The following is a 13,805-nucleotide window of genomic DNA, read 5'->3' as shown; positions in this document are numbered from 1 at the left end:
ATATATGCATATGTGTATAAAGAAATATGTGTGTGTCTATTTATCTTGTATATACGTGGTTGTTGGCATGTTGTTTCCCCCATCAGAATGGGAGTTCATTTAGGGCAGGGACCTTATTTTACTTTTCTTCTGCATCCCCAAAACTTAGCACAGTGCCTGGCACATAATAAGCACTTATACGCTCCTTGATTCATTTTTCTATTGCTTCTGTGTTCTATCCAGCTTAAAGAGTGTCCCAAAAGTCTTAGTGCAGTATTAATCCCTCAAAGCTTAAAACTGCGCTAAGACTTTTGGGACTTCCTGTATAATCACTGATATTGCTATCATAGATCGATAGAAACACACTTTAAGAGAATCTAACTCTCGTTACTCTAATTTTATGCTCACCCAACCACTTTGTGCCATATCTAGTGCTTTGGAGGAGCCCTGCCCATGAGAATAGAGTGCCAAGTATTGACTACTGGTGTATGTTACAGACCCACAGGTTGTCAGAGCTGGAAGGAAACTTAGAGATTACTGAGACCAACTAGGTTATTTTACAGATGAAGAAACTGAATTTCATAGAAGGGATGGGACTTGCTTAAGCCAACAAATGGTGGAGCAGAGATTCCAGCCCAGTTCTCCTGGCTAAAGTCCCATACTCTTTCCCCTCCACCACACTGCATCTCCTTGACCATGAGTGCATTGGCATCTGTTATCTTAGTCTCTCGTAAGCTTGGCTAGTGTGATTCCTCCCCTGCCTCAACCCACACCCCACCCCGAGCCTGATTGCTGCTGAAATCAAGTTTCTGAAGCTCAGCCTAGAGCTTAGGAGTCTCTGTAGCCCCACCAAGATACAGCCAGCCCCAGGAGGCCCAGCCAGAAATAGCTGACTGGTCTTTTTCCACACTCAGCCTGGCTGGCTCTTTTGTTTAAGCCTCGGTTCGGTTTGGTGCCTAACTCCAAAAAAAGCCCAAAGGATTGGCAAAGTCCCAGAGATAAGAGCTCTGAATGATTAGTGGTCTTTGACAGAGGCTCAAGGAATGAAGAATGGTAAATGGAGGGGGGAAGGGAGGAGGGACCCAACATCAGCCTTCCAATCTCTAAAGGGCTGGCATGGTAAGCAGCTGTTCTCTTGGACTCAGATGGTGGGCAAGGCAAGGGATAAGGGGATAATCTTCAATTGAAACAGGAAGGATTCAGTTATGACAGCAAGAACAGCTTCCTGTGGTGAGATACTTACTTGAACCTGACCTGTGATTTTACTGGGATATGGAACTCCCTCCGTCATGCAGATTGGCACCTGCTTTGAAATTGATCGTCTCTCAGAAAATGGAGCATGGGGAGATTGACTTATCCAGGGTTATACAGCTAGTACTTGCCAGAGTCTGGACTTGAATTCAGATCTTTCTGCCTCTGAGGCCTGCTCTGTATTCATCATATAACACTGCCCCTTGTGAGACACATTACAGTGATTCTAATTGTAATCTCATAATCAATTGAGCCCAGTGTAGTGGAGAGAACTTAATTCATGCCTATTGACATCCTTCTTCTCCTTCAAGACGCAGCTCCCATGCTGTCTTCTCTGTGAAGACTTTCTTGGCCTCAGCTATAAGGGCTCTCTCCTTCCTTAGCTCTCAGAGGGCAAGGTTACATGACAAGCGTGGATGCTTGCGAATTGATTCAGTGGTGGGCCTGCAGAGAAAGCTCTGAGCTGGGAGTCTGGAGACCTGAATTCTCTAGTCCAAGCTCTGGCACTGACTTCCTGCTTGGCCTTGGAGGAATTGCTGACTTCAGCAACTCAGTGCTTAGCTCTGTAATCCTATGCCAATTCCTGTGGGTGGTAAAAATCAATCAGGCTGCAGATAAGCATTTATTAATCACCTACTATGTTCCAGGCCCTGTGCTAGGGATATACAGACAAAAATGAGAAAGGTCTATCGAGTTGCTTACATTCTGTTGAGGAACAGAGGACTGGATCTCTGCCCTGAGGAACTGCCAGCATGTTCCTTACTGGGGAAGGATGAGGAGGCACTATTGAGAAACAGGTGACATACAGTGTGGATACCCTGGCTCCACCATGTCCTGGGTGTGTGGCCGAGAGCAAATCAGTTCTTAGAACAACAGTATCCTCACCTGTGAAATGGCGATGACAAAAGTTTTATTCTTTCCCACCTCCCCTCCAGGTTCTTGGCCCTCTTGTAGACTGTGACGTGATACTGAATTTTGTAACCTATCATTAACATACGTGAGGTGAGTCAGGAAAGACTTCCCAATGGAGATGAGTTATTCTTAGTTTTATTTCAGAACCAGTTTATTCTTGGTCTCGCGCTGGCTACTGTATAGAGCTGGAAAAGACTTCTGAGATCAAATCCAGGTCTATTTGTTTTTTCGGGTAAGGAAACTGAAGCCCAGAGAGAGGAAGAGACTTGCCCAAGGTCATATCCGTGGCAGAACCAGACATGGTTCTCTTTATGATTGTGGCTCTGCTTTCTGAGATCATAGACAGCAATGTCAGAGTTGCAGTGGACCTTGCAGTGGACTGTGCTATGTGTTTTACAAATATCTCATTTGATCCTCACAAACAACCTTTTGAGGTAGCCACTGTTATTATCCCCATTTTACAGTTGAGGAAACTGAGGCAAACAGAGGTTAAGTGACTTACCCAGGGTCACACAGCAAGCAACTCTCTGAGATTATATTTGAACTCAGATACTCCTGGACCCAGGCCCAGAGCTCTACCCACTTCATCACCAAGCTGCTTATGAACCCTAGTACACATTACTAGTGAATGACAGAGTTAGGATTTAAGCTCTGGTCTTCTGACTTTTTTTTTTTTTTAGGCAATTGGGGTTAAGTAACTTGCCCAGGGTCACACAGCTAGTAAGTGTGGAGTGTTGGATCTGAGGTCGCATTTGAACTCATGTCCTCCTGACTTCAGGGCTGGTGCTCTATCCACTGCACCACCTAGCTGCCCTAGGAAAATGGCTTCTTGCAGAAGGCAGAACTTTGGTGAAGACTTGAAGGATTCCAGGGAAGCTAGGAGGTAGAGATGAGGAGGGAGATTCTTAGGGGACAGTCAGTGAAAATGCCAAAGGGAGTCAGGTTATGGAGTGTCCTTCAAAAAGAGCAGCCAGAAGGACAGTGCTCTATCCAGTGAGCCACTTAGCTGTCCCGGTCTTCTGATTAAGTCTGCTATATCATATTGCTAGCAAGACAGGTTTGAGCACACAGACAAGCAAATGCTCAGGGGACAGATTAACATTAGCATTGTGTACAAGCCCAGGTGGGGTCCTGCTTTGAGTGAGAAGGGAGAGCCACAGAGAGTCACAGGCTCAGATTGAATAGGAGTTGGATTCCAGGAAGACTTCCTGGAAGAGGTGGGATTTTAGCAGCCTCTCTACTCAACACTCCTCCCCTGCTTTATTTTTCTCCATCCTCTCTGTCTCTGAGCCTTCTATATGTTATATTGTATGTCTGGAATGCCTCATCTATCCAGCTTAATAGGCTTCCTCTCTTTTCATTCATACAGCTCAGCAGAGTCTACCTCTGCTGGAAGCCTTCCTAGATTGACTAGAGAGAACACCAAGTATTTTTCTTGCCATTCCCTGTTTTGATAAAGACTCCTCCCCTAGCAGTCACTCCTGTGTTTTATTAGGAAGTAAATGTCTTCTTGCACATGTGTGTCCCTCCCTAGGCCAAATTAGGAAGTAGGTAAAGTTTGTCTTTGGTGCCCCCCCATTCCCCCCCCTCCATTCAGATACTTCCCAATCATCCTTCAGACACCCAGGACTCCAAATAAAGCATCCGATAAATTCATTCACTCTACTTTGTCACTTTAGTGACTTTGTTAATGGTAATGAACCCACCTTAGTTCAAAGGACTGACTGCCTAGTGGTGACATAACAAACATCAGTTGGGGAGTTCCTGTTGTGCTTTTCTCCTTGTGTTCATGGGGATATGGCCTCATGGTCAAGACTCAGAGGAGGAGGAGGAGGGGCTGTTGGGGTGTGGAAAGAAGAGGCATTTGTGGGGCTCTGTGTCCAGAATGACCTCCCTTCCCTGTTCAGAATGACTTCCAGGCCTGCTCCGTTTCCCACGAGTAGAGAGAGGTGTGTCCTCACCTCCTTCCCACTGAGGGCTGTCCTTCCCATGAGAACCTGTCCCACCCCAGCCAGGGGTCCTGTGTCCTTTGGGCCTTTTCCCACACAGGGAAAAAAATAGCAAGAAAAACAGATCGGAGACGATATTCTAATCACCTGGGTCAGCTTACCCTTGCTTCAGGAGTAGTCCCTGGGGAGAGAGAGCCTTCCCCTAACAGGCCCCAGGCAGAAGAACTGGGTAGGAGGAAGGTGAATAGAGGGAGGGTAGCGTTCACATGCCCCAGAGATTGCTCCTCTGCCCTCAGCTGCCCTGGAGCTGGCCAAGGGGTGACTTCTAGACACTCTCCTTTGAGAGTATGCCAACAGTTCTCAGGTCTGGGGTTCTAGAAACCCCAGAATCTCCAGCTCTGCAGAGGTCTGGTTTTTCCACTCCTTTCACCCACTTACAGGAGAGAATGTTTGGAAGGGGCTTTGAGATGCTCAGAAAAAAGTACTAAGACAAGTTTTTCAGCCTCGGTTTCATCATTTACTTACATCTGATGAGTGGTTTTAAAGTGTTTGGCAGTCATTGGGAACCACAGGCAGAAGAGGTCTAGGTTGGGGCTTGTAGGTGCTAAAACAAAGACTGCATCACTAATGCCCTGTGTGACTTAATTTCTTTTGCTACGTATACTTACGTGGAAGTAAGAAACAGCAAGGTATAGTTCTACCTGAAAGAAGGAGGATGGTGTGCGTGATCTTAAGAAGGTTTTTTCCTATCCTGGGTTGACAAAGAGTCTATTATAACAAAAAAAAGCTATGGGGAATTTATAGATTATTCCTCGGTTTCCCCCATCCGTAAAATGGGAGAGTTGGATGAAATGATTTCTTAAGTTTCCTTCTGTCTTCAACATTCTGTGTTCTGTGATTATATAAATGAAGCCACCTGGTGCTTCTCCTATTCCTGCCCTGACAAGAAACGAAGACTTCAAAGAGGAGAAATCTTTTGCTGGAGGGAAAGGATGGAGTTTGAGAGAGACAGAAGCTTGTAGGATCATAGGATTCAGTGCTGGAAAGAACCATAGGGATCATCTTGCTCAGCTCTCTCCTTTTGTTGTTATTTAGTCATTTTTCAGTTATTTCTGACTCCTCTTCCGTGACCCCATTTGGAGTTTTCTTGTCAGAGATATTGGAGTGGTTTGCCATTTCCTTCTCCATCTCATTTTAAAGATGAAAAAACTGAGGCAAACAGGGTGAAGTGATTTGCCCAGGATCACACAGCTAGTAAATGTCTAGGGCTGGATTTGAACTCAGGAAGATGAGTCATCCTGACTCCAGGCCCATCACTCCATCTACTGCACCACCTAGAAATAAGACTCAGAGAGGTCAGGTGACTTATTCAAAGCTGGTAGCAGAGCAGGAATTCAAACCTAGGTCTTCTAACACCCAATCCACATCTCTTCCCACTATACCACACTGCCTCTCTTTGGGCGTGGGAACAACTTAGTCTTGCTTATAATTCTTAAAGCAAGAAAGAAGCCCGCAGGTCCCTGTGCAGAGAGGGCAGAAAGAAATGAGCTTGCTCGGTTGGACTCCCCATTTCCCCCACCCCCAGGACTCCGTGGCTCTAGTCCAGGGAGATCTCACCATCCATCTCTGGTGCTGCATTGGAAAAATACAATCAGGCAGAGTGCAAAGACAGCCTGCCTCAGCAGTCTCTCCGGAAGAGGAAGGGAGTGGGGGGGAGGAATGCCCTGGCATTTGGCACTGACCCCTGCCCTATAGGTGGAGGAGGGGCTGGTGCCCAAGGTGAAAGGAGGCTGTCTCTGCATAAAGCACCTCCCCCACCAAGGTGTGTGCCTTGGGACCTGAAATTTCATTATTAGCAATTCATTTTTTCAGTAGGTTCATCTGCTCCCACCCCTTGTTTTATAGAGGAGAAAACAAGAGGCCTTCAGAGGAACTGTGCCTTGCCAGAGGCCACTTCTTTGATATTTCAACAAATTGATGATGTCTAATAAATTAACAGATGGGTGCTCCCTTCAGTGTCTTAGGTCACAACCCATCCGTGCCTCTGGGATTCTTGTCTATTTTCTCCTGCAATCTGCCAAAGGTTTTCTTTCCATCTTTTTTCCCCAGTCATAACATCTCTTTCATTGTTGACATCCTTTATGCTCCTTTTCCATCATGATTCCACCTTTGTAACATGTTGTATATAGTGTGTTTATGACCACCACATGCCTATTCATTTGCCATTTAGAAGATCCTCAACTCCAATTGCCTTTTTTCTTAATTAAAAAACATTTAAGACTGGGTTTCCAGGCTAGCCCAGGCTAAAAGTACAGGTGCTACTCATGGTCCAATTTCAGTATTTATAGGAGCTTTGACCTGCTCCATTTCCAATCTCCTTAGGTAATCTGCTGGTTCCATCCTCTGCCACTCCTTTCTGTCTCCCAGGGAAGCACCATATTGATGCTAAACTTAATATGGACACCTGACCTACATAGCCCTCTGCAACTCGGAACTCCTGAGCTCAAGAGATACACCCACCTCAGTCTCCCTTGTCTTTGGAATTAAAAGCATACGCTACCATGCCCAACCTCTTTGGACTAGCGCTATGAGTTGTCCATCCAGCTGCATATCACAGTCATTCTTGATCCAGTTGGTTTTTTCTGTGTGGATGATTGAACTGAACTCTTATATAATTATGGATCCCATTTAGGAGATTTTACAATATTTGGGGGCTTGATGCAATTTGCACAATTACATCAGCAAACAGGAGCATTTGGAGTTCTTCACCATCTATAGGGAATCCACCTTCCATATGAACTCAATGGACATCCTCCATGATGATGGAAAAATATCTTTGGTGAGCATGGGTCTTGCTGTTTCATGCCTTGCTTGGTAGTAATCAGAGGGATGTCAATGCTATCTCTGTTGTTACATCTTTTAGAGAATCTTGTGAGATGCTGACATATACATAGGAAATAGCTTTGGAGGAGGAAAGCCTTTAATGAAGCATTTTAATCTACATAATTAATGCTTTTTTATAATCAACCAAGAGTGAGCACAATGGGATTTTGTGTTGCTATAGTTTTCAGTCAATTGTATGTCGGTAAAGATGTGGTCTTTGTTAATGAAGGCCTGTTCTCTTCTGATTCCATCATTTTTTTTGGTTTGTTTTTGTTTTTTAGGCAATTGGGGTTAAGTGACTTGCCTAGGGTCACACAGCTAGTAAGTGTCAAGTGTTTTGTCTGAGGCCGGATTTGAACTCAGGTACTCCTGACTTCAGGGCCGGTGCTCTATCCACTGTACCACCTAGCTGCCCCCTGATTCCATCATTAAGGATGCTGTCAGTCTACACGTAGACTGTGCTCATAACAATTTTGTAGAGATAGACATGTCAGTTGGTTGACATTCTGTCCGTTGCCTTCTTTTGATAACAAAATCTGAGACTTTTTTCTATACCTTTGGCATCCTCTTCCCTTGTAGTTGCCTTGAGAATTAAATCCTTGCCCCCCCAAAAAAAAGACTGCATTACCTACAGCATAGACCTCTTCTAGGTTTTATTGTTGTTCAGTCATTTCATTATGTCTGACTCTCTGTGACCCCATTTGGGGTTTTCTTGGCAAAAATATTGGAGTGGTTTGCCATTTCCTTCTCTATCTCATTTTACAGATGAGGAAATTGAGGCAAATAGAGCTAAGTGACTTGCCCAGAGTTACACAGCTAATAAGTGTTTGAGGCCAGATTTGAACTCATGAAGATGATTCTTCTTGACTCTAGGCCCAGTGCTGTATCCACTGTGCCACCTAATTGCCCTTTCTGTCATAAGGAGATTATGTCTAATGTAGCTACTCTTCATATTTTTGTTTTTGTAAGTACCTTTGTACTTTCTCATATAGCACATCTGGGCCTGGGATGTTAAGAATCCAAATATGGTAGTTTCACCATCCCTGTTGGTGAAAAGAGTTGTTTATAAAAATCTGTCCAGGTTTTTTCATTTTTCATCTATTGTCCCCTTTTTAGTTTCATTTTTAAACACCCTTGAGACTTTGCCTAGTTGTGTCTCTCAGCAAGCTTTTTAGTAAACTTGTTTCCCCCTCCACTGCCTTCTCACCATTCTTTTCTAAGGCTCTTGGAAAATACTTATATTCGAAACCACTTTCCCTGGCTGCTGTATCTCTGTGCTTGGCCCAGCAATCTCAAGTGTTTGCTAGCTTGTTTAGTCCCTTAGTTATGGCAATTGATTTACCGTGGTTAAACTTTGTTAGGAAATGGTTATAATCTGTATTGATGACAATCCCTCCGCCAATCATTTTTTTTTGTCATTCAGAGCTCATTTAAATTGGTTACATTGGAGTTGTTTTAATTGTCTGCCATATATTTTTTCTAATTTTTATCCTTTTAGAGTTATTTTGATCTTTGCTCAGTCTGTATTCTGACTGTACATAGTTAGCTGATTGAGGAATGATTCCCACACCAGTAATAAATCAGGTAAAACATAATCAGTTTATTGTTTTGTGATTTTGTTTGGTGTTTGCCCCATCCAACAAATTGGGAATCTTTTCTTCAAGAATGTATTCATGATAAGTAAGTATGAAGCGTCTGTGTAGTCTACAAGCCACCAGCCTCTCTTGTTTCTTATTCCTGAGCCACATTTTTTTGGTGGTCTTTGCCTTTGGCCCCCTTTGCACTGATGTCACTGAGTAGCAAAATGTATATTGATTTAATTTAGAGCATTTTCTCCAGGTCTTACCTTTTTTCTGCCTCCTTTCTACAACAGATGCTGGTCTTCATAGTGCTATTTTTGCAAATATTTGTTATAGATGCTGCAAGAAGAGATGACCAAAGTGCTGAGAAATGATTCTCCTTATTGCCTCTAAGTGTATGATAGAAATCAGTTCTGCCAACTCTTGTATTTGCCACTCCAAGGCGAGCCTACGAGCCATCTTCCTATCTAGTAGCAACTTCCTTTTGTCTTCTGATTTCATTTATATTAAGAATATGAGGACTATTACCATTCAGTTCCTTTAGTTGTATGACCATCATCACCAGTCAAGGTTCTCATGTTTAGGGTACCAGTGGTTAAGTTCATGTTTAGAGATGGTCTAAAAACTGTGCTCCCTTTGGCCTCCTTTTGGCTCCTGCATAAGCAGAAGAGGCCTGACCAGGACTGAGAACCATCTTAAATTTTTCTTTGTTTCATGAGTTTCTAGGCCCAAAGGATTCATCACCAAGTAGAAAGCCTATTGGTGGTGAGCCCCAACTTGCTTGGCTAGGCTGGTCCCCAGAAAGCACACAGAGTCTTTTTCAAAGCCTTTCCAGTAGAGTAGGAACTTTCAAAGTGTATGACCCACTGGCATGGCCTTTGAAAATCCAGGGTCACCTCTATGCCATAATGAGGTATTAGAGTAGGTCTTTGTAGAATCCCAAAGTCACACATTATAAATGGCAGTCTGAATTCAAACCTAGGTCTTCTAAGAGGAAGGTCTACATGAGGAAAGTCAGGGAACATTGAAGTTAAATGTCACCAGTAGCATCGTTTTGAGGAAGGTTTACTTTCTTTGGTGGGGAGGGTCTCCTGAGGGCACCAAGGCTAGTGTGGGGGCCACCCAGGGAAGAGCTTTGGATTTGGGTTAGCTACTCAAGCTGAGGCTGGGTTAACTGCCTTTCTATCTACTGACAATTTGCCAGGGGTGGGAGGAATGGGTGAAAGCACAATGTTTAACAGCTCCTTGTTAACCTAGAGGAGTGCTGGACTGGTCCTTAAGGGCTTTGAGATCCTTCCTGGAGAGGGATGCTCCGTAATTTGTTCTCCAGAGCTACAGTCCTTGCATGGAGAAAGGAACACCTAGGAGGAATGGGGCATGAGCAGGGAGTTTCTCTGGCCATTTTCTGATAAAATCTGTCCATACCATCAAAGAGATTTTTAAAAATTGTATGTTAATCATCTGGCTGGTTCAGTCAGTACGGACATGGATCATTCAAACCCTAGCTTTTTGTTTTTTTTAAATCTCAACCCAGTTTCTCAGTTTCTTATCAACTCTAGATACACAAAGGAGCCGGGCTATTTGGGGGTTCAAGGGTAGACTAGATAACTTCTAAGATCCATCCCAACTAGAAGATTAGAAATTCTTTCTTCCCCTTGGTGTGGACAGGCTGAGGTCTACTGAGAAGGTGCACATCAGTACACTTCAGGGTGGGGGGTGGGAATGGGAGGGAGGAGGAACTCCTGGGTGGGGGTGGGGCCTGGGCTTTGCCCCAGAGAAGGGACCTTCACAATTCTGTCTTCCTCGCCCTCAGGTACAAGATGGTGGTGACGCCAAGGAGGGCATCAGTGGCCATTGCAGGCTGCTGGCTGCTCTCCTTCCTCGTAGGCCTGACGCCCATGTTTGGCTGGAATAACCTGGACAAACTGAAACAGGAGGCCAATGGAAGCCTGGGTGATTTGGTGATTAAGTGTGAATTTGAGAAGGTCATCAGCATGGAATACATGGTCTACTTCAACTTCTTTGTATGGGTTCTCCCTTCGCTGCTTCTCATGGTCCTCATCTACCTGGAAGTCTTCTATTTGATCCGTAAGCAGCTGAACAAGAAGGTGTCGGGCTCTTCAGGGGACCCTCAGAAGTACTATGGGAAGGAGCTGAAGATTGCCAAGTCCCTGGCCCTCATCCTCTTCCTCTTTGCCCTCAGCTGGCTGCCCCTACACATACTTAACTGCATCACTCTCTTCTGCCCAGACTGCCAAAAACCCAGCATCCTCACCTACGTCGCCATCTTCCTCACTCATGGTAACTCGGCCATGAACCCCATTGTCTATGCCTTCCGTATTCAGAAATTTCGGACCACCTTCCTGCAGATCTGGAACCAGCATTTCCGATGCCGGGCAATGCCCCCATCTGATGATGAAGATCCCCCCGAGGAGAAGCTGGATAACTAGATCCTGAGCCTTCCTGTACCCAACTTTCCTATCCCCGTCCACACCCCTCTCCACTGGGGTACCATAATGTCTTTCTCCTCCACTCCCCTCTGCAGATTCCAATCCTTGTCTGCCTATAATTACCTTGGCAGTGCCATGGGGCATGAGCATAGGGGGGGCCCTGAAGTGAAATCCAGAGGTTTAGACCATCTTCCTGCCACCCCCATATGCCAACCCCAAGGTTGGCCATATGATCTGGGTGGCTGCGGAGGTTAATGTCCTTCCTTTTACATGTTCCTAGGGAGGAAGAGAGGGGGCTGCCTGTGGAAATGAATGGGATTGGGCTTATTATGGAGAAGGAAGGAGGCAGGATGGGACTCATTCTTCCAGTCAGTATCAGTTCCCCAATGTTTAATGCTCTGAGGCAAATGTGGGAGCCTGGAGGGGTGAAACACAGGAAGATCTGGGCTGGGGAGATAGTTCCTAGAGCCCCTCAGACTCTCATGGTGTGGCTTGGAGGGGGAGGGGACAGAAGCTGATTCAGAAGCCAGCTTCTGAGGGGGTGGGGTACTTGACAAGGAGGGAGACCTCCCCTTCCTGTTTTCCTGGCCCTGGAAGAAAAAGGTAGTTAGGGAGAGGCAACTGAGACCCAATACCCCAGCATCCTAGTCTGAGGATATTGTTCCCAGGACAGTGCCAGGTACCTGTACTAATGGCCCCAGCAGGTATAATCCTACAGCTGGGGATGATGTAGGAACTGGGACCTAAAACTGTGGGGACAGTTCCCCCCATCCTATTCCTTGCTAACTCCCAGGATACTGCCAAGAGCTAGGACTCTGGTGGCTTCCAGGAGAAGCAGTGTCTTGTGGACCATGGGGCACAGGGCAGAGATGATGCCCTGGGTACAGTGCCGGAACACTCCACCAGGAGGTAGCATTGGTTCCCCAATCTAGCCCCAAGCATCTCTAAGAGACCAGAGACCCTAGAGAAGAGCTAGGACACACAGACACATTGGGGATGAGAGAGACCTCTCCTGCTCCTGAGCTCTTATGTTTATCTGGGGAGACCAGCTGGGACTCTGTCATCCCAACCTAGGGAAGAAATCGTTTCTTTCAGAAGGACTGGAAATCTGAAGCCTGTAGGAGGGGCGAGCAGGGCACAGGTGCCAGGGCTTCACTTGTATCATCATCTTGGGAGTTAGAGGAGGGAGGAAGAGTCATATCAATAAGTGGAGCCTGTCTGCCAGCGCGAGGTGGAGGGGGATGTAGGAAACACAGCACCTGCTGCAGATGTGCCCAGTGCTGACCCACTTGGGCAGCTGCCCTGAGCACTGTCAAAAGCAGGGTGAGAAGTGTTTAGCACCATTTAAGTGGGGGAAAAAGGCCTTCCAAAAAAGAGGGGAATAGGGAGCTTATTGGTGAGCCTAATTGATCTACCTTGGTTTTGTTCTAGGCCCCCAAAGGCATCCTGGGATGAGATAGTGCCAGGGTGGGGCTCTATAGTGATAGAGGGGACGTCAGGCTCTAGAGCAGATCCCCATCAATCTGCCTCAGCCTTCCTCAGTGTGGAACGGGGGTAATGAAGAATGTCACCCCACTGGAGCAGAGTAGGGAAAGACTGACCAATAAAGGACTATGAAACCAACAAGATACAATAATAATTGACCTGTGGTGGTGGGAACAAGGAAACACAGATTGAGAGAAGTTGGTGCAACCCATCGGATGGTGGTGGTGGTGGGTGCTTTGGGGGGTATGAGGGTAGGAGTGGGTGCCTCCTTGTGAATTTGGAGCTAATAGGAGGTGTCCACTAAATGGGACTGCCAAACTTATAGTGACATACTCAAGAGAACTCTCTTCCCAGTGACATACTCAGAATCACTTCTTCCCCCCACCCCAACCATGGTGTGATACACCTGGAGCATTCTCCAAGGCACACATTTATAGTGACACACCTTGAAACTCCACAGTAACCAATCTACAAATCGAGAGAGAGAGAGAGAGAGAGAGAGAGAGAGAGAGAGAGAGAGAGAGAGAGAGAGAGAGAGAGAGAGAGAGAGAGAGAGAGAGAGAGATTGAGAGTGAGTGAGTGAGTGAGAGTGTGTGTGTGTGGTGCTAAGGTCTTCTGGTGATACATCTAAACAGACCCCTCAGAACCACAGCCTAGAGTAGATCAACCCTTTTCACTGACACTGACACCCTTTCAAAATAATCCCTCTTAAGTGATATCATAACAGTTCTTTATTCAAGGACCCTCTCTTTGGAGTCCCTGGAAGCTGGTCTTTGAAGCTGCGGAGAGCCAGCTCACTCTCCCTGGTGGTCCACCGAGACCAGCTCATATGGCTCCAGTTTTTAGAGGAGAAAGGAGTTGAGCTACCAGCCAGTGTGTACACAGAGAAGGGTCTTCTGGCCTGAAGATCCTGACTTGCTCTGGTGCAAGCTCCAGCAGCATCTAGGAGAGATAAGGCCTCCTCAGCCCACGAGATGCAGAGCTTCCCCTCCAAAGGAAGGGGAAGAAACCAATGGTATCTCCACTCCCTTCTCAACTCAGGTTTTCCTCTCCCAAACTCCTGCTCCCAACCCCAAACTCTTTACCACCTCTGCCTCCCATCCCTCAGGCCTCTGAGTAATTCCTCAAACCTAGGCAACATCACTTTCTCAATTGAATCCCACACAGGACAAGGCAGGACAAGGATGACCGCTCCCATTTTAAAGAGCATGAAACAGAGCTCCAGAAAAATTGATGACTTGTCAAATGTGAGTTAAGAGGTAGGTTATCAGAGTGGCAAAGAACAATTGAGTGAGGACCTAGATTCAAATCTTGAC

General features: G+C 45.9%; 1 protein-coding gene across 4 annotated transcripts in view; it reads left to right on the top strand.

The window, feature by feature from the left end:
• Positions 1-12,630, top strand: part of ADORA1 (adenosine A1 receptor) — a 54,924-nt gene extending 42,294 nt beyond the window's left edge. For all 4 annotated transcript variants that reach the window (XM_021003205.2, XM_021003203.2, XM_021003204.2 and 1 more), the window contains one exon: positions 10,368-12,630. In XM_021003205.2, the coding sequence (XP_020858864.1) occupies positions 10,368-11,004 (637 nt within the window). In that variant the 3' untranslated portion in view covers positions 11,005-12,630. The remainder of the gene's footprint in view (positions 1-10,367) is intronic.
• Positions 12,631-13,805: the final 1,175 nt, after the last annotated feature.

The sequence above is a fragment of the Phascolarctos cinereus genome, unplaced genomic scaffold (genome assembly GCF_003287225.1).
Source record: "Phascolarctos cinereus isolate Bilbo 61053 unplaced genomic scaffold, phaCin_HiC Scaffold_5;HRSCAF=322, whole genome shotgun sequence".
NCBI lineage: Eukaryota > Metazoa > Chordata > Mammalia > Diprotodontia > Phascolarctidae > Phascolarctos > Phascolarctos cinereus.
This window is presented reverse-complemented; position numbering and strand designations above follow the sequence as displayed.